The following is an 18,708-nucleotide window of genomic DNA, read 5'->3' as shown; positions in this document are numbered from 1 at the left end:
AGACGTACGCCGACGTCCTGGGAAAACTCCGCAAGGAGGTGAACCCGGAGGCCAGCCAGACTAGAGTGGTCGAGGTGAGACCCACTAAAAAGGGAGACCTTCTCCTCAAGATCGGAAGCTCCGATGAGGCGAAATTTACCAGTGAGGTGAGAGATATTGTTGGAGAGTTGGGTGAGGTGCAGACGGCGGATCGAAGGGTCACACTGGAAATCCGCGACCTGGATGGCCTCACCCGCGAAAAAGAGGTTCGAGAAGCACTGGTGGCAAATCTGGGGACACCAGCTGAAGGCAGAAGGGTGACGGTCCTGGGACCTAACAGGCGAGGGTTGAAGCTCGCTGTTGTTGTCACTAGCCAGGAGGAAGCTAGGAGGCTGGAAGACCAGGAACACATAAAGATTGGCTTTGTGTCTTGTCGAATAAGGAGGCGCCTTATGATTGTCAGATGCCATAGATGCCTAGGTTACGGTCACCTTGGAAAGGTTTGTAAGGAGGTGGACAGATCGACTGCGTGTTTCAAATGCGGAGAAGTCGATCACAAGGCCAAGGAGTGCAAGAAGAGTGCTAGTTGCTTCTTGTGTAAGGAGAGATTCGGCGACAAGGCTGTTACTGGCCATGTAGCCGGAACGGGAGCGTGCGGAGTTTTCAGGTCGGCCTTAGAGGAGGCCAAGAAGACTCTCGCACGAACGAAAAATAAATAGGCCAGTAGAAAAACGGCACGGAAGAGTCTCGCGAGCGACGGTGAGAGGACCTTACCTACGAAGACTGAAGCCGAAAGGTAGTTCCGTAGGTAAGTTATGGTCCTGTAATCCAGGGAAAGGACTTTTTTTTTTTTAATGTGGTAAGAGCGGCTGCAAGAGTAGACCGTTACAGTCCCACAGTATCCAAGAAATTGGGTCTCCATAAAGGATTTATTTTTGCCTTCCCTGTCGTATCCAAAAAAAAAAAAAAAAAAAAAAAAAAATTAAAAGACTTTTTTATTCAAGGTAATATTATTTTTATAATAATTAAATTTATTACAAATATTTTATTATAATTTAATAACTTTAATTATTTTAAAAAATCGCGCGCTATTTTGTTTGGCCCAATCAGGTGATTTCAACTAAATGTAGGTTATGTTCGTTTCTGATTTATAACAGCTGCAAACATTTACAACAAATAAATGCTTTGCAAGTGTATATTTATTGCAATTAAGGTATTTCTATTGACGGCATTCATTTTCAAAAGTTTTGCCCCTTCATCGACATAGAGTGTACTTTCTCACATTTTATCAAAAATTTTATATCTGACTGTACTGACTTTTACACACACATGTAAAGATGCAATACATTTGTATATACTTATACGAATGGATCTTCGAAAAATGTTAGATTTGGCAACACTGTAATGTTTCGCTTTTCCATACGTAAGTCTGCATGTCTTTTCTAACCTAAAATTTTTGTTGTGCACACGTAAAAAATGGGTAGAAAACATATATTCCGAGGTGCAAAAGGCAAATTGATAAAAAAAAGTATAAATGACAAATTCAATGGTCGACGAATAGTGGAATTAAAAAAACTTTCCGAAAATTTAATTTGCTGCAATTGCAAAGAAATTTTAAGTTTAATGAACATAGTTCGCGAAAAACGCAAAGGTTTATTTTCTACTTTTCATGTCGCAAGTGTTTAAAATTTTCTTTACTTCAATTATTTAACAAACTATTAACTACATTTTTTTTTAAATTATTCCTTATAAATTTAATGAAATTCTTCACAAATTAAATTACCTTAAACTATTTTTCGATTTTAAGTTTAATTAATTAAGTTTACAATTTAAAAAAAAATTAGCAAATAAAATTACATACCAAAAATTTACCCCCATGAAGTTGGCGTCGACGCTCAGCGCCGAAAATTATTTTTCACAGGACAAAAATGTGAAATTTTTTTTTTTAATTTTCGGTTCAAATAATGCCTTCAGAAATACTTTTCAACTTATTATGTGGAACCAAAAACTTTTTAAAAATGATTAGATATTTTTGGTCCTGTGAAAAATAATTTTCGACGCTGAGCGTCGATGCCAATTTCATAGAGGTAAAAATTTGAATTTGAAACCTTCTAAAATTTTCCATCTAAAACTTTCTGAAATTCAATAATTTCAACTATAACTCTTCCGAAATATAATTATTTTAAATTATTTTTATAATATTCTTCGAAAATTCAATTGTATGAAAGCATTTTTTAATTGAAAAATTTTTAAATTCAATTTTTGTCTACAATTTCTAATTAATTCTTTATCAACAAAAATCACCAAAAATTTCAATTAAAAATCATTTGAAGTTGAATTAATTTAAAAAATGTGAATTGTAAATCTCTGAAGATTCAATTATTTTTAAAAAATGTTATCTAAAATCATTTGATAAATTATTTTCAATTTTGTAAAATTTAACAAAACTTGTTTAAAATTTAATAATTTCTAAAAATTTCAAAACTATAACTCTTCTAAAGTTTAATTATTTTTAATAATTTTAATATTTCTTTAAAAATTCAATTATTTAAAAAAGTTTCAAATAAAAACTCTAAAATTGAATTGTTTTCAGAATTTTTTTTTTATAAATTTGTTCCACTTAATTAAAATTGAGGAATTAATAAAATTGATTTAATATCTAATAACATTAGTTATTTAAAGTAAAATACTTAATAACTAAATTGAATTAAAATAAAAAAATCGACTTTTTTTGGAATGTAAATCCAATAAAACAACTTTTTTTTGCGACTTAAATTCAATCCACGGCCTGCTCAGGGTGTGTTATATATTTTTTATTTATATATTCTAAAAAATAATTTAAAAATTTTAACAGTTTTTGAAAAATTGACTGAACGTGTTGATTTTTCTTCTTAATTAATGCCAATCAGGAGAGCAAATGAAAGAAAAAGTTTTCTCCTTTCCCGAAATGAGATTGGGTCTAAACTTGCCAATTGCATCGACAAGTGGTAAAAATTTTTTTTACAATTGTTAATTTTAATTAATAAAATATTAAAATTCAAATATAAATTACAAATATTATAATACAATAAAAAAATCCAATAATTGCATTAAAAAAAAATTTTTTTTCAACACATTCCTCGCAATCTTCTTGTTCTCAAGGATTAATTGTTCCGGATATGAAAGAGCGATTAAAAAAAAAGTGGGCAATAATATTTTTTTCAAATATTAATACTTTTCAACATAATTGATAATATTTTAACTGAAACAAATTTGCAACCTTAAAAATTATTCAGTTACAATTTTGAAAAATCAAAAGTTGTGTTAAATAATTTTACCAAGTAACACTTTTCAAAAATTTAATTAAACTTCGATTACTTATAAAGTGTTTCAGTAAAAAAAAAGTTATTTTGTATTTTTTTTCAAAGGCTGAAAATTAAAAACATAACGTTTTTAATAAAGTTTATCATTTTGTTTAAAAATTTTTCAAATTATGTCTGAAGTTCATTTTTTCAATTAAAATTTATTTATTATATACATTTGTTAATGTAAATTTTGTTGTACATTTCAAAAATTTAATTTTCTGATAATACTGGAGCCATCATACTGAGTGTCAATTTCATATGCGCACGGCTCTGTTCATGAGTACACATTCTAGTTGATGAACAATAAAACAACCCATCAAATATCCTTCAAAAAAAAGAGAAAATATTTTATAAAAATTAAAACATTTTTTACAAACACTTACTTTTGCATTAAAACGAATCGATTAACCTATATTAAGTTCATATTCTACTGAAATGTATAGAATTTGCGAATTAGAATTTTTTTGAATTTTTGAAATTTTAATTAATTCTTGTCAAAATTGTATTTTTGGCATTAAAACAAATCGATTGATGTATTTAAAGTTTACATTTTACCAATATTTATAAACTTGATTGCTATTTTTATTTTTAACAAAAAATTGAAATTTTGAATTTTTTTAAAACTAATAATATAAGTGTTGTTTATCATGATGAGAAAGCTAAATGGTTATGAAATGAACAACTTGTTTTTTTATTATTATAGTATAGTATAATAGTATCAGTAGAAAATAATTTATTATAAACCCCCATCAAAAAATGAAAATTTTTCTGGTTTATGTGAAAAAAAGTGAGTTTTTTTTTAAAAACTTACTCTAGTTCTTTCGGAGAATATTTCAATCCTATATTAGTAAATACTCTTGCATTTTCTAAAATATCATATGTAACATTTGCTGATTTATATAACTGTTCTCGACACCTTACTTCGTAATCCTTATCCATACAATTGCTAAGACTATTTTCGTACAATTCTACAAAAAAATGAGAGAATTTAATAATTACTTAACGATAAATATTAATAAATAAAACTTACTAAGTCGAGTTGCAGTACATAATTTGTTTAAAATTTTACGAATTAAAACTTTAATATCGTCATCTGTTAGGGAAATATCATCCTTAAGACAATTTTGTATAACTTTTAATCCACTTTGAATTATATTCGTGAGATTTAAATCTCCCATACAATTGTCGTCAGTCTTACTTAAAGCATCCTCAATTGATAATTCATGTTTTCCCAAATAAAAATTATATACGTCTTTATAAATTTCGTTTATTTCATTTAAATCTACGGCATTATTTTTACATTTTTCTCTTATTTCATTTCTTGATAATTTATAATAACTATCTAATTGAGCCTCTGTATTTGATATACAACCTGTAAAAATTTTATTTCCATTAATTACAAGAAATTAAATAAAAGTTTTTTTTTGAATTTTATAGTAATAAATAAAAATATAATAAATTATAAAAATTTTATAGAAAATTTCATAATAAGTACATTAATTATAATAATTATTTGTAAATCTTTTATTTATTTTATTTTTTTTTTAATACAAGCCACGGATTCTACGACTTTTTCTGACTTTTTATTTAAAACTACGAATTTTTTTCGAGTTATTTTAATAAATGCGACTTTTTTTACATTTTTTTAAAAATTTTTAACCAAAATACGTTTTTTTTAGTATACAATGCAGATCTTCTTCAAATCTTTTTTATTTCAATTATTTAAAAGATTTTTAACTCGAATTATTTACTAAATTAATTATTTTTAATAATTTTAATGAAATTCTTCACAAATTCAATTATCTCAAACTATTTTTTAATTATAATTCTTATAAAATTTAATAATTGTTTGTACTTTTTAAAAAAATTAGCAAATAAAATTACTAAAAATGTTTAATTCAAAATCACTGTCAATTTAATTATTTGCAAAAAGTTGAATTATTTTTAATGATTTTTATAATATTCTTCGAAAAATCAATTATCTGAAAGCATTTTTCAATTAAAAACTTTTGGAATTAAATTTTTGTAATGTGATTTCTAATAAAATCTTTAGCACCAGAAATCACTAAAAATTTCTCTTATTATAATAATTGTCTGAAATTTATCACAATCTTTTAAAATTCAATTATTTTTAAAAATTTCAATTGAAAAGCTTCCAAAATTTAATTATTTCTAAAATTTTCCATTTAAAATTTTTTGAAATTCAATTATTTCTAAAAATTTCTAACTATAACTCTTCCAAAATTATTATTATTTAAAAAAAAATTATTTGAAAATAAAAAAGAAATATTCGAAATAAATTTTCTTGATAATATTCTTATAGAATTATTCTCATTACAAAATTAATAAAATATTTAATAATTAAAATATTTATTAACCAGTAAAATTTTGTTAAAATAAAAGAAATCGACTTTTTTTGTGCTTTAATGGCGATCCAAGGCCTGAAAATAGATTTTAGTAGGCGAGAAAAATTATTCTTTCCATTCAAAATGTTTTTTTTTTACTTATAATAATAATATAGAAAAAAAATAATAATAAATTAACTTACTCAGAAGCCCAGCAGAAAAAGTTGCGATTATAAAAATCATGTTCAACATAATTGTAGATACTTTGCAGTTCAACTATAACAAAATTAATATTTAGATTTCTTTTTATAATCGAACTATCCCTATTTTTTATTCTTTCTGAGCCAATATATGACGTGTAGATGCAATTATTTATTTTAACTAAATAAACATTACGCATTTATAATATATTGTGAAATATCATATTTCAACAAATGACGTACAAGATATTTATAAATATAATTGTTAAAATTTTGATTTTCATGACAATGATTAAATTTACATTTATATTTTTATTTCTGTGGAATTTGAAAAATTAATCAGCCTTGAAAAAAAAATTTATGAAAAATTTAAAAGTTATGCAAATAGGGAAATCGAGACTCATGTGAGTTTAACCTTGAGTTTAACACACGAACAAAGCGAGTGCGTCAAACTCATACGAGTCTCGATTTCTCCTATTTGCGCCCATGCGCACGTTTCTTAAAGTTACATTTTTTTTTAATTCAGATATTTATTTTCAATATCTGCGTATAAACTGTAAAAATTTAGTTTTTAGTTTTATGTAAATTTAACGTTTTCAAAGTTAGTTCCTTATGCGTCATTTTTTATTCTTCAGAAAATTGCTTTCATAGAGCACTTGAACAAATCTTTCCATAACTTGAAAGAAGAAAATATTTTAAATTATACAAATTTTTTTAATTTATATAAAAATAAGATTTCCTCGTTGTTTAAAAGTTGCAAAATTTTTTTATATGTACATAGAGAATTTTTTTTAGTTGCGTTTATTTGTGAAACAAATAAAATTTATTAGAATCAAAAACATAATTTTAATTGATTTAAATAAACAGCTGATTTGCGCTAAATAAACATTTATTGAATTTAAAAAAAAAAATTACATTTTTATATAATTCAATTGTTACTCGGGGGTTTTTGGGGTCTTTGATTATGAATCTGAAGTCAGTTTCTGAAAATTCAAAATGGCGGTTACAATATGGCGACTGAAAATTTTAAAAATCCACGAAATTTGCTTAAAACTTGTTACTCGGGGGTTTTCGGATCGCTGATTACGAATCCAATGTTAGTTTTTCAAAATTCAAAATGTGCATCCAATATGTGCTCATTGTAGTACAAAAGCTGACCAAAAGCGAACGTCCTGGATTTGTAAAACTCGCAATGTTCCACTCTGCCTATTACCAGCAAGAAATCGTCCGCCATATTGGATCCGCCATTTTGAATTTAAAAATTTTTTAACCTTCGCTTGACAAGATGTCCACTCAGGGTGGGCCGGACAAATTGAAATTGCCATATCTTCTAAAGTTTTGCCTTAATTGAATCGCGATTTTAAGTCACTGAACAAAATCTTAAGAACTTTCAAAAAATGTAAAAACAAATTTTTAAAAAAAATTTCTTCTTGATCATTTATAACTTTTATCAATGTATGTACGAAGATAACCGGGATGATTCAGATATTTTTTTAATTCTATTTTACAAAAAGACTTGAAATCATGCAGACTTTTCACTGTGAGTGTTTTATGATGTCAAATAATAGATATAAAAAATATTATATTGCATTTTTCATTTGTTTAAACAATTTATTGTTATTATTTACTAACTTTTTTTGTTCTGCACCTAGAAAGATGCAGTTTTTTTCTAATTTTGCAATTTATCAAGCCGAATATAATAAAAGATAGATTATTAAAAAACTGACATTTCTATATAATTCAATTTTAAACGTATAAGAAAATTTTATTGTTAATAAATATTTTTAAATTCTGAAGTAAATTTATAAATTTAAAAATAAAAAAAATAATAAAAAAATTTAAAAATTATTTTTAATTTGAAAGATTAATATATGAATATTGCATATGGGGCATTCCACGGGATATTTACATTAAAAATTTTTTTTTACCCGAATCATTTTTTTCGAAATCTATATGAAAAATAAGGATATACGTATTTTTTTATTTGATAAAAATGAAGGAAGTTATGATTTTTTGAAATTTAACGTCAACGATGGAAGTGTGTTTTTAGGACATTTTTTAATCTATTGTACTAATAAATTAAAAATTATGCTATTTTATGAAATTTGTTCAGTTTTTTAAAATTTTTTTAATGTTTTTATGAAAATTAAAAAAAACAAATGAATAATAATGGAAAAAGGTTATATTTGTAAAATAACTGCATAAATTCTGTGAGCCGTACTAAAACAATTGTAAATAGTAAATTAAAAAAAAAAAGGTACTACTTTCACAGATAGGGGAAAAAATTCTTCAGTCACCATAGGTTGTAATGCAAACAAAAAAATTAAAAATCGAAAGTGTCTCTTTTGAGAAAACTCACTTTTTAAGTTTAATTTCAACTTTTTTGGTACTTCTCTTATAGGTACGTTATTTTTGAGCAGATATTTAAAAAAATTTTTAAAAAATGAACAAATTTCATATATAGTATAATTTTTAATATATTAGTACAATAGATTAAAAAATGTCCCAAAAACACACTTCCATCGTTGACGTTAAAATTCAAAAAATCATAACTTCCTTCATTTTTATCAAATAAAAAAATACGTATATCCTTATTTTTCATATAGATTTCGAAAAAAATGATTCGGGTAAAAAAAAAATTTTGAATGTAAAAATCCCATGTAATGCCCCATACGCAATATTCATATATTAATCTTTCAAATTAAAAATAATTTTTAAATTTTTTTATTATTTTTTTTATTTTTAAATTTATAAATTTACTTCAGAATTTAAAAATATTTATTAACAATAAAATTTTCTTATACGTTTAAAATTGAATTATATAGAAATGTCAGTTTTTTTAACCCTTTGAGTCACGCAATTAAGGATGAGGCCGACATTTTTCAAAATCTGATGTCTAGAACGTTTTCGGGGTCGCTGATTACGAATTTGAGGTCAGATTTAAAAAATTTTTTAATTCAAAATGGCGGATCCAATATGGCGGACGATTTCTTGCTGGTAATAGGCAGAGTGGAACATTGCGAGTTTTACAAATCCAGGACGTTCGCTTTTGGTCAGCTTTTGTACTACAATGAGCACATATTGGATCCACATTTTGAATTTTGAAAAACTAACATTGGATTTGTAATCAGCAAACCGAAAACCCCCGAGTAACAAGTTTTAAGCAAATTTCGTGGATTTTTAAAATTTTCAGTCGCCATATTGTAACCGCCATTTTGAATTTTCAGAAACTGACTTCAGATTCATAATCAAAGACCCCAAAAACCCCCGAGTAACAAGTTTTAAACGAATTGCATTAGATTTTCCAGAAGTCGTTTGCCATTTTGGATCCGCTATTTTGAATTTTTAAAAACTGATTTTAGATTCGTAATCAGCGACACAAAAAACCCCCGAGTAACAATTGAATTATATAAAAATGTAATTTTTTTTTTAAATTCAATAAATGTTTATTTAGCGCAAATCAGCTGTTTATTTAAATCAATTAAAATTATATTTTTGATTCTAATAAATTTTATTTGTTTCACAAATAAACGCAACTAAAAAAAATTCTGTATGTACATATAAAAAATTTTGCAACTTTTAAACAACGAGGAAATCTTATTTTTATATAAATTAAAAAAATTTGTATAATTTAAAATATTTTCTTCTTTCAAGTTATGGAAAGATTTGTTCAAGTGCTCTATGAAAGCAATTTTCTGAAGAATAAAAAATGACGCATAAGGAACTAACTTTGAAAACGTTAAATTTACATAAAACTAAAAACTAAATTTTTACAGTTTATACGCAGATATTGAAAATAAATATCTGAATTAAAAAAAATGTAACATTAAGAAACGTGCGCATGGGGCAAATAGGAGAAATCGAGACTCGTATGAGTTTGACGCACTCGCTTTGTTCGTGTGTTAAACTCAAGGTTAAACTCACATGAGTCTCGATTTCCCTATTTGCATAACTATTAAATTTTTCATAAATTTTTTTTTCAAGGCTGATTAAGTTTTCAAATTCCACAGAAATAAAAATATAAATGTAAATTTAATCATTGTCATGAAAAACAAAATTTTAACAATTATATTTATAAATATCTTGTACGTCATTTGTTGAAATATGATATTTCACAATATATTATAAATGCGTAATGTTTATTTAATTAAAATAAATAATTGCATCTACACGTCATATATTGGCTCAGAAAGAATAAAAAATAGGGACAGTTCGATTATAAAAAGAAATCTAAATATTAATTTTGTTATAGTTGAACTGCAAAGTATCTACAATTATGTTGAACATGATTTTTATAATCGCAACTTTTTCTGCTGGGCTTCTGAGTAAGTTAATTTATTATTATTTTTTTTTCTATATTATTAATAATATTATAAGTAAAAAAAAACATTTTCAATGGAAAGAATATTTTTTCTCGCCTTCTAAAATCTATTTTCAGGCCTCGGATCGATATTAAAGCACAAAAAAAGTCGATTTTTTTTATTTTAACAAAATTTAACTGGTTAATAAATATTTTAATTATTAAATATTTTATTAATTTTGTAATGAGAATAATTCTATAAGAATATTATCAAGAAAATTTATTTCGAATATTTCTTTTTTATTTTCAAATAATTTTTTTTTAAATAATAATTTTGGAAGAGTTATAGTTTGAAATTTTTAGATATATTTGAATTTCAAAAGATTTTTTTAAATTTCAGACAATAATTAAATTTAACAGAGCTAAAAATAATTTATCAAATAATTTTAGATATAATTTTTTAAAAGTAATTGAATTTTCAAAGATTTACAATTTTGATTTTTGAAATTATTTGAACTTGAAGTGATTTTTAATTAAAATTTTTTTATTATTTCACTAAAAAAAATTTTAGAAATTGCAAACCAAAATACAATAATTTGAAAACTTTTTAAGTGAAAAATGGTTTCAGATAGCTGATTTTGCGAAGAATATTTTAAAAATCATTAAAAATAATTGAATTTCAGGAGAGTTATAATTGAAATTATTAAATTTCAAAAAATTTTAAATGGAAAATTTTAGAAGCTTTTCAATTTAATTTTTTAAAAAGAATTGAATTTTAGAAGATTGTGTTAAATTTCAGACAATAATTATAATAAGAGAAATTTTTAGTGATTTCTGTTGCTAAAGATTTTATTAGAAATCACATTACAAAAATTTAATTCCAAAAGTTTTTAATTGAAAAATGCTTTCAGATAATTGATTTTTCGAAGAATATTATAAAAATCATTAAATATAATTCAACCTTTTGCAAATAATTAAATTGACAGTGATTTTGAATTAAACATTTTTAGTAATTTTATTTGCTAATTTTTTAAAAAATTACAAACAATTATTAAATTTTATAAGAATTATAATTGAAAAATAGTTTGAGATAATTAAATTTGTGAAGAATTTCATTAAAATTATTAAAAATAATTAATTTAGTAAATAATTTTATTTAAAAATTTTTTAAATTAATTGAAATAAAAAAGATTTGAAGAAGATCTGCATTGCATACTAAAAAAAAAGTATTTTGGTTAAAAATTTTTAAAATAAGTCGAAAAAAAGTCGTATTTTTAAATAAAAAGTCAGAAAAAGTCGCAAAATCCGTGACTTGTATTAAAAAAAAAAAAAATAAAAAAAATAAAAGATTTACAAATAATTATTATAATTAATGTACATAGGTATTATGAAATTTTCTATAAAATTTTTATAATTTATTATATTTTTATTTATTACTATAAAATTCAAAAAAAAACTTTTATTTAATTTCTTGTAATTAATGGAAATAAAATTTTTACAGGTTGTATATCAAATACAGAGGCTCAATTAGATAGTTATTATAAATTATCAAGAAATGAAATAAGAGAAAAATGTAAAAATAATGCCGTAGATTTAAATGAAATAAACGAAATTTATAAGGACGTATATAATTTTCATTTGGGAAAACATGAATTATCAATTGAGGATGCTTTAAGTAAGACTGACGACAATTGTATGGGAGATTTAAATCTCACGAATATAATTCAAAGTGGATTAAAAGTTATTCAAAATTGTCTTAAGGATGATATTTCCCTAACAGATGACGATATTAAAGTTTTAATTCGTAAAATTTTAAACAAATTATGTACTGCAACTCGACTTCGTAAGTTTTATTTATTAATATTTATAAATTAGTTATTTATCTTTATGTAAATTAGAAGGTTTCGTATGAATAAAACGATAACATTCGGACCATTGTTGTTTTAATAAAAGTTTACTCCAACGTTTCGAAATCTAAATGATTTCCTCTTCAGGGAGTCAAATAAGAAACATATGTCAAGTCATAGAAATAATGGTCAATTGCGGTGTCAAATTAATGAAAACAAAACCACCCTAACGTTGGAGAGAAACATAGAGTTTGGAGTTCAAATCCAAAATTGAATAATCAAATTCACAATCAATCCATTTTTTAAAAAAAATTTAATAACTGAACAGACACATTATAAATAAAACATATGATAAATAAATAAATAAATAAATAAATCACACAATCTATAAATAAACAATATAAAATGAAATAAATAAAATAAAATATTATTATTGTATTATTATATTATTATTGTTTATTTATAAATTGTGTGATTTATTTATTTATTTATTTATTTATCATATGTTTTATTTATAATGTGTCTGTTCAGTTATTAAATTTTTTTTAAAAAATGGATTGATTGTGAATTTGATTATTCAATTTTGGATTTGAACTCCAAACTCTATGTTTCTCTCCAACGTTAGGGTGGTTTTGTTTTCATTAATTTGACACCGCAATTGACCATTATTTCTATGACTTGACATATGTTTCTTATTTGACTCCCTGAAGAGGAAATCATTTAGATATCGAAACGTTGGAGTAAACTTTTATTAAAACAACAATGGTCCTAATGTTATCGTTTTATTCATACGAAACCTTCTAATTAATATATTTCTCGGACGTTAAACTATTTAAATATCTTTATGTAATTATTAAATTATTAAATTCTCTCATTTTTTTGTAGAATTGTACGAAAATAGTCTTAGCAATTGTATGGATAAGGATTACGAAGAAAGGTGTGAAGAAGAGTTATTTAAATCAAAAAATGTTACACATGATACTTCAGAAAATGCAACATTATTTACTAAAATAGGATTGAATTATTCTCCGAAAGAACTAGAGTAAGTTTTTAAAAAAAAAATTCACTTTTTTTCTCATAAACCAGAAAAATTTTCATGTTTTGATGGTGGTTTATATTAAATTATTTTCTACTGATACTATTATCCTATACTATAATAATAAAAAAAACAAGTTGTTCATTTCATAACCATTTAGCTTTCTCATCATGATAAACAACACTTATATTATTAGTTTTAAAAAAATTCAAAATTTCAATTTTTCGTTAAAAATATAAAAATAGCAATCAAGTTTATAAATATTGGTAAAATGTAAACTTCAAATACATCAATCGATTTGTTTTGATGCCAAAAATACAATTTTGATAAGAATTAATTAAAATTTCTATAAAGGAAAAAGTTATTTTAAAAAATACAAAAAACGATTTTCTTTCAAAAATTCAAAAAAATTCTAATTCGCAAATTCTATACATTTCAGTAGAATATGAACTTAATATAGGTTAATCGATTCGTTTTAATGCAAAAAATAAGTTTTTGTAAAAAATGTTTTAATTTTTATAAAATATTTTCTCTCTTTTTTTGAAGGATATTTTATGGGTTGTTAGATTGTTCATCAACTAGAAAGTGTAATCATGAACAGAGACGTGCGCATTTGGAATTGGAACTCAGATTAATGGCTGCAGTATTAGTCAAAAATTAAATTTTTGAAATGTACTACAAAATTTACATTAACAAATGTATATATAATAAATAAATTTTAATTGAAAAAATGAACTTCAGACATAATTTGAAAAATTTTTAAACAAAATGATAAACTTTATTAAAAACGTTATGTTTTTAATTTTCAACTGTTGAAAAAAAAATACAAAATAACTTGTATTCTACTGAAACACTTTTTAAGTAATCAAAGTTTAATTAAATTTTTGAAAAGTGTTATTTGGTAAAATTATTTAACACAACTTTTGATTTTTCAAAATTGTAACTGAAAAATTTTTAAGGTTGCAAATTTGTTTCATTTAAAATATTATCAATTATTTTGAAAAGTATTAATATTTGAAAAAAATATTATTACAGACATTTTTTTTAATCGCTCTTTCATATCCAGAACAACTTTCAATTTGGTGATTATAAAAAAAAACTTATTTTAAAAAAAAAATACTTCAAAAATTTGGTTTTACTATAAAAGATGAATTTTGAATCTTAGAATATATATAAAATTAAATGTAAAAAATGTATTAAAAATAATTAAAAAAAAAAATGTTAAAAAACTTTTAATATAAACGATTCTTTGTTTTAAATCATAATTTTAAATCAAGTTAAATTCAAACATTAATTTTGAAATAAACAAATATAATTACTCACCTATTAACTTCCTCTTGTATTATGTAAATAACCAACTTTACTTAATCTCAAGAGTGCTTGTTTTTGTGATATATTAACTTTTGCAAGTGGATCAATTTGAAAACCAAAATTTGAATCGAGTTTCAATACTTTTACCTCAATACCTTGGAATAAATAAATCAAATCTTGCACTCTAAAAAAAGTAATCTTGATTCTAGCGAATTCCTCTTATTTTGATGCATATTTTCCTCTTAAATATTGTATCAAAAGTAATAGTCTTCACTTGAGAGGATTTTCCTCTCGCATATAATTTGACAATTATGGTTATAAACTGATAAAGAAAAGCTATTATCATGCACTTAATTAAATATCTGTAATTAAATATTAAATTTAATTAATGATTTATAGTCAATTACTTATATTAATTAATAGATTTCTCTATTTATTTAACTTTAATTCAATGTTTTTGACATCAGAACCTCAAAAAAATTGTTTTGTTTTATTATTAGCCCTACTGAAAAGCCCTGTACAAGATCTTGTACAATTTCCTGTACAGGATCAGCAACTGAACTTGTACAAGTTCTGACCAGTTCCTGTACAGGAAAATGCATACGAATTTGGAACAAGTTCATGTGTAAGATGTTGTACAAGATCTGGTGCAAGATCTTGTACAAGAAAGATACTTGTACAAGAAAATGTACATGTTCTTGCACATGTTAATTCGTGTTTTTCTTTACTAAAAATTAAAAACTTCAAAGGCTGCGCAATAGTTTACATTAACCTTTACAGCTGCGCAATAGTTTTTAGCATGCATGAGTTACGAATCTTAGTGGTTAATAATTATCAAAATCTCAAATTTTATTAAAATAAAAAAAATTTACAACTATACATGTGCAAGAACATGAACGTGTTCATGTACAAGTACTTATACATGAAATTGTACAAGATCATGTACATTTTCTTGTACAAATATCTTTCTTGTACAAGATCTTGCACCAGATCTTGTACAAGATCTCACACATGAACTTGTTCCAAATTCGTATGCATTTTCCTGTACAGGAATTGGTCAGAACTTGTACAAGTTCAGTTGCTGATCCTGTACAGGAAATTGTACAAGATCTTATACAGGGATTTTTAGTAAGGAGTCACCAAAGAATAAAAATATTCTACATTCAAGTGGAATACTTTTGTTTTAAGAGGAAAAATTGAGAGGAAATTAGAAGAGGATTTTTCCTCTAAATATGAGATTACTTTTTTCAGGGTGTGAACTAAAATATCTTCAGAAATACAATCCTCATTGAAAATTCGACTTATATTTGACGTTAGACATCGAAAATTTGTATCTGCACTTCCCAATGGAACAATTAATCCTTGAGAACAAGAAGATTGTGAAGAATGTGCTGAAAATTTTTTTTTTTTTAAATACAATTATTGGATTTTTTTTATTGTATTATAATATTTGTAATTTATATTTGAATTTTAATATTTTATTAATTAAAATTAACAATTGTAAAAATAATTTTTACCACTTGTCGATGCAATTGGCAAGTTTAGACCCAATCTCATTTCGGGAGAGGAGAAAACTTTTTCTTTCATTTGCTCTCCTGATTGACATAAATTAAGAAGAAAAATCAACACGTTCAGTCGATTTTTCAAAAGCTGTTAAAATTTTAAAATTATTTTTTAGAATACATAAATAAAAAATATATAACACACCCTGAGCAGGCCGTGGATCGAATTTCAGGCGCAAAAAAAAGTCGATTTTTTTATTTTAATTCAATTTAGTTAATAAGTTAATTAGTTAATAAGTATTTTACTTTAAATAACTAATGTTATTAGATATTAAATCAATTTTATTAATTTCTCAATTTTAATTAAGTAGAACAAATTTATAAAACAAAAAATTCTGAAAATAATTCAATTTTAGAGTTTTTATTTGAAACTTTTTTAAATAATTGAATTTTTAAAGAAATATTAAAATTATTAAAAATAATTAAACTTTTTAAGAGTTATAGTTTTGAAATTTTTAGAAATAATTAAATTTTAAACAAGTTTTGTTAAATTTTACAAAATTGAAAATAATTCATCAAATCCCGTGTGGAAAAGTGATGTGGGCCCCCAGTGGGGGCCCTTATGGATCGCCCTCATGCCATAAGGGGCGCATATGGATGATCCTTGGTGGCCCCTCATGGAAAAGACGTGCTCATCGATGAGGGCGCCCTTATGGGCCCTCACGTTTGCCCTCATCTTGCCCTCAAGTTTGCCATAATGTTTTTTAATCAATAATATTAATAATAAAAGTTAATTAATAATAAATAAGCTTAAGTTATGAATAAATAATATATTTATTTAATAATTATTCAATTTTAAATTAAATTCTTACTCAAATTGAATTTATTAATTAACGTTCTAATTAATTAACTGTCGGATATAATTAAAAGTAATAATAAATAAATTAATTAAAAAATTAAAAAATATGTAATTTATGCATACTATTAACGGATATTTTCATTTATCAATTAATTCATACATAGAATTAATGATTAAACGCAAATCCCACACGGGATGATTTTAGATAACATTTTTTAAAAATAATTAAATCTTCAGAGATTTACTATTCAGATTTTTAAAATTAATTCAACTTCAAGTGATTTTTAATTGAAATTTTTGGTGATTTTTGTTGATAAAGAATTAATTAGAAATTGTAGACAAAAATTGAATTTAAAAATTTTTTAATTAAAAAATGCTTTCACACAATTGAATTTTTCAATAATATTATAAAAATAATTTAAAATAATTATATTTCGGAAGAGTTATAGTTGAAATTATTGAATTTCAGAAAGTTTTAGATAAAAAATTTTAGAAGGTTTCAAATTCAAATTTTTACCTCTATATGAAATTGGCATCGACGCTCAGCGTTGAAAATTATTTTTCAGAGGACCAAAAATATCTAATCATTTTTAAAAAGTTTTTGGTTCCACATAATAAGTTGAAAAGTATTTCACAAGGCATTATTTGAACCGAAAATTAAAAAAAAAAATTTCTTGTCCTGTGAAAAACAATTTTTGGCGCTGAGCGTCGACGCCAACTTCATGGGGGTAAATTTTTAGTATGTAATTTTATTTGCTAATTTTTTTTTAAATTGTAAACTTAATTAATTAAACTTGAAATCGAAAAATAGTTAAATAATTGAAGTAAAGAAAATTTTAAACACTTGCGACATGAAAAGTAGAAAATAAACCTTTGCGTTTTTCGCGAACTATGTTCATTAAACTTAAAATTTCTTTGCAATTGCAGCAAATTAAATTTTCGGAAAGTTTCTTTAATTCCACTATTCGTCGAACATTGAATTTGTCATTTATACTTTTTTTCATCAATTTGCCTTTTGCACCTCGGAATATATTATGTTTCATAATTTATTACAATTATTTTATTAAATATTTAATAATATTGTTTAAAAAAAATGCAAAAGACATGTAATTATACAGAAAGTTTTGAACATAAAAATAATAATCTGTTATATTTGTAAAATTTGTCTGAAAATAATAATAATAATAATTTGCAAACTTAAAAATTTTTCAGTTACAATTTTGAAAAATCAAAAGTTGTGTTAAATAATTTTACCAAATAACACTTTTCAAAAATTTAATTAAACTTCGATTACTTATAAAATGTTTTAGTAGAATACAAGTTATTTTGTATTTTTTTTCAACAGTTGAAAATTAAAAACATAACGTTTTTAATAAAGTTTATCATTTTGTTTAAAAATTTTTCAAATTATGTCTGAAGTTCATTTTTTCAATTAAAATTTATTTATTATATATAAATTTGTTAATGTAAATTTTGTAGTACATTTCAAAAATTTAATTTTCTGATAATACTGGAGCCATCATACTGAGTGTCAATTTCATATGCGCACGGCTCTGTTCATGAGTACACATTCTAGTTGATGAACAATAAAACAACCCATCAAATATCCTTCAAAAAAAAGAGAAAATATTTTATAAAAATTAAAACATTTTTTACAAAAACTTATTTTTTGCATTAAAACGAATCGATTAACCTATATTAAGTTCATATTCTACTGAAATGTATAGAATTTGCGAATTAGAATTTTTTTGAATTTTTGAAATTTTAATTAATTCTTGTCAAAATTGTATTTATGGCATTAAAACAAATCGATTGATGTATTTAAAGTTTACATTTTACCAATATTTATAAACTTGATTGCTATTTTTATTTTTAACAAAAAATTGAAATTTCGAATTTTTTTAAAACTAATAATATAAGTGTTGTTTATCATGATGAGAAAGCTATAAATGGTTATGAAATAAACAACTTGTTTTTTTTATTAT

General features: G+C 23.9%; 2 protein-coding genes across 7 annotated transcripts in view; one reads left to right on the top strand and one right to left on the bottom strand.

Moving 5' to 3' along the window:
* Nucleotides 1-3,461: 3,461 nt before the first annotated feature.
* The window catches only part of LOC127280776 (uncharacterized), a 34,780-nt gene continuing 19,533 nt past the window's right edge, over nucleotides 3,462-18,708 (bottom strand). For 2 of the 4 annotated variants that reach the window (XM_051304032.1, XM_051304029.1), the window contains exons 2-4: nucleotides 4,354-4,695; nucleotides 4,135-4,291; nucleotides 3,462-3,648 (exon numbers count right to left, since the gene is read on the bottom strand). In XM_051304032.1, coding sequence (XP_051159989.1) covers nucleotides 3,534-3,648; nucleotides 4,135-4,291; nucleotides 4,354-4,695 — 614 coding nt within the window. In that variant the 3' untranslated portion in view covers nucleotides 3,462-3,533. Of the gene's footprint in view, nucleotides 3,649-4,134; nucleotides 4,292-4,353; nucleotides 4,696-5,871; nucleotides 5,994-18,142; nucleotides 18,332-18,708 lie in introns of those variants that run through there. The other 2 variants (XM_051304030.1, XM_051304028.1) reach the window with 2 other exon arrangements.
* The window catches only part of LOC127280775 (uncharacterized), a 35,596-nt gene continuing 26,947 nt past the window's right edge, over nucleotides 10,060-18,708 (top strand). Inside the window, exons 1-4 of one of the 3 annotated variants that reach the window (XM_051304023.1) lie at nucleotides 10,060-10,193; nucleotides 11,670-12,011; nucleotides 12,901-13,057; nucleotides 13,598-13,786. In XM_051304023.1, coding sequence (XP_051159980.1) covers nucleotides 10,145-10,193; nucleotides 11,670-12,011; nucleotides 12,901-13,057; nucleotides 13,598-13,712 — 663 coding nt within the window. In that variant the 5' untranslated portion in view covers nucleotides 10,060-10,144 and the 3' untranslated portion in view covers nucleotides 13,713-13,786. Of the gene's footprint in view, nucleotides 10,194-11,669; nucleotides 12,012-12,900; nucleotides 13,058-13,597; nucleotides 13,787-18,708 lie in introns of those variants that run through there. The other 2 variants (XM_051304024.1, XM_051304025.1) reach the window with 2 other exon arrangements.

Source organism: Leptopilina boulardi, unplaced genomic scaffold, assembly GCF_019393585.1.
Source record: "Leptopilina boulardi isolate dan_hultmark-lab unplaced genomic scaffold, ZJU_Lbou_2.1 LbouV2_25, whole genome shotgun sequence".
Taxonomy (NCBI): domain Eukaryota; kingdom Metazoa; phylum Arthropoda; class Insecta; order Hymenoptera; family Figitidae; genus Leptopilina; species Leptopilina boulardi.
The sequence above is the reverse complement of the archived record's forward strand: the minus strand, read 5'-3'. Positions and strand labels throughout refer to the sequence as shown.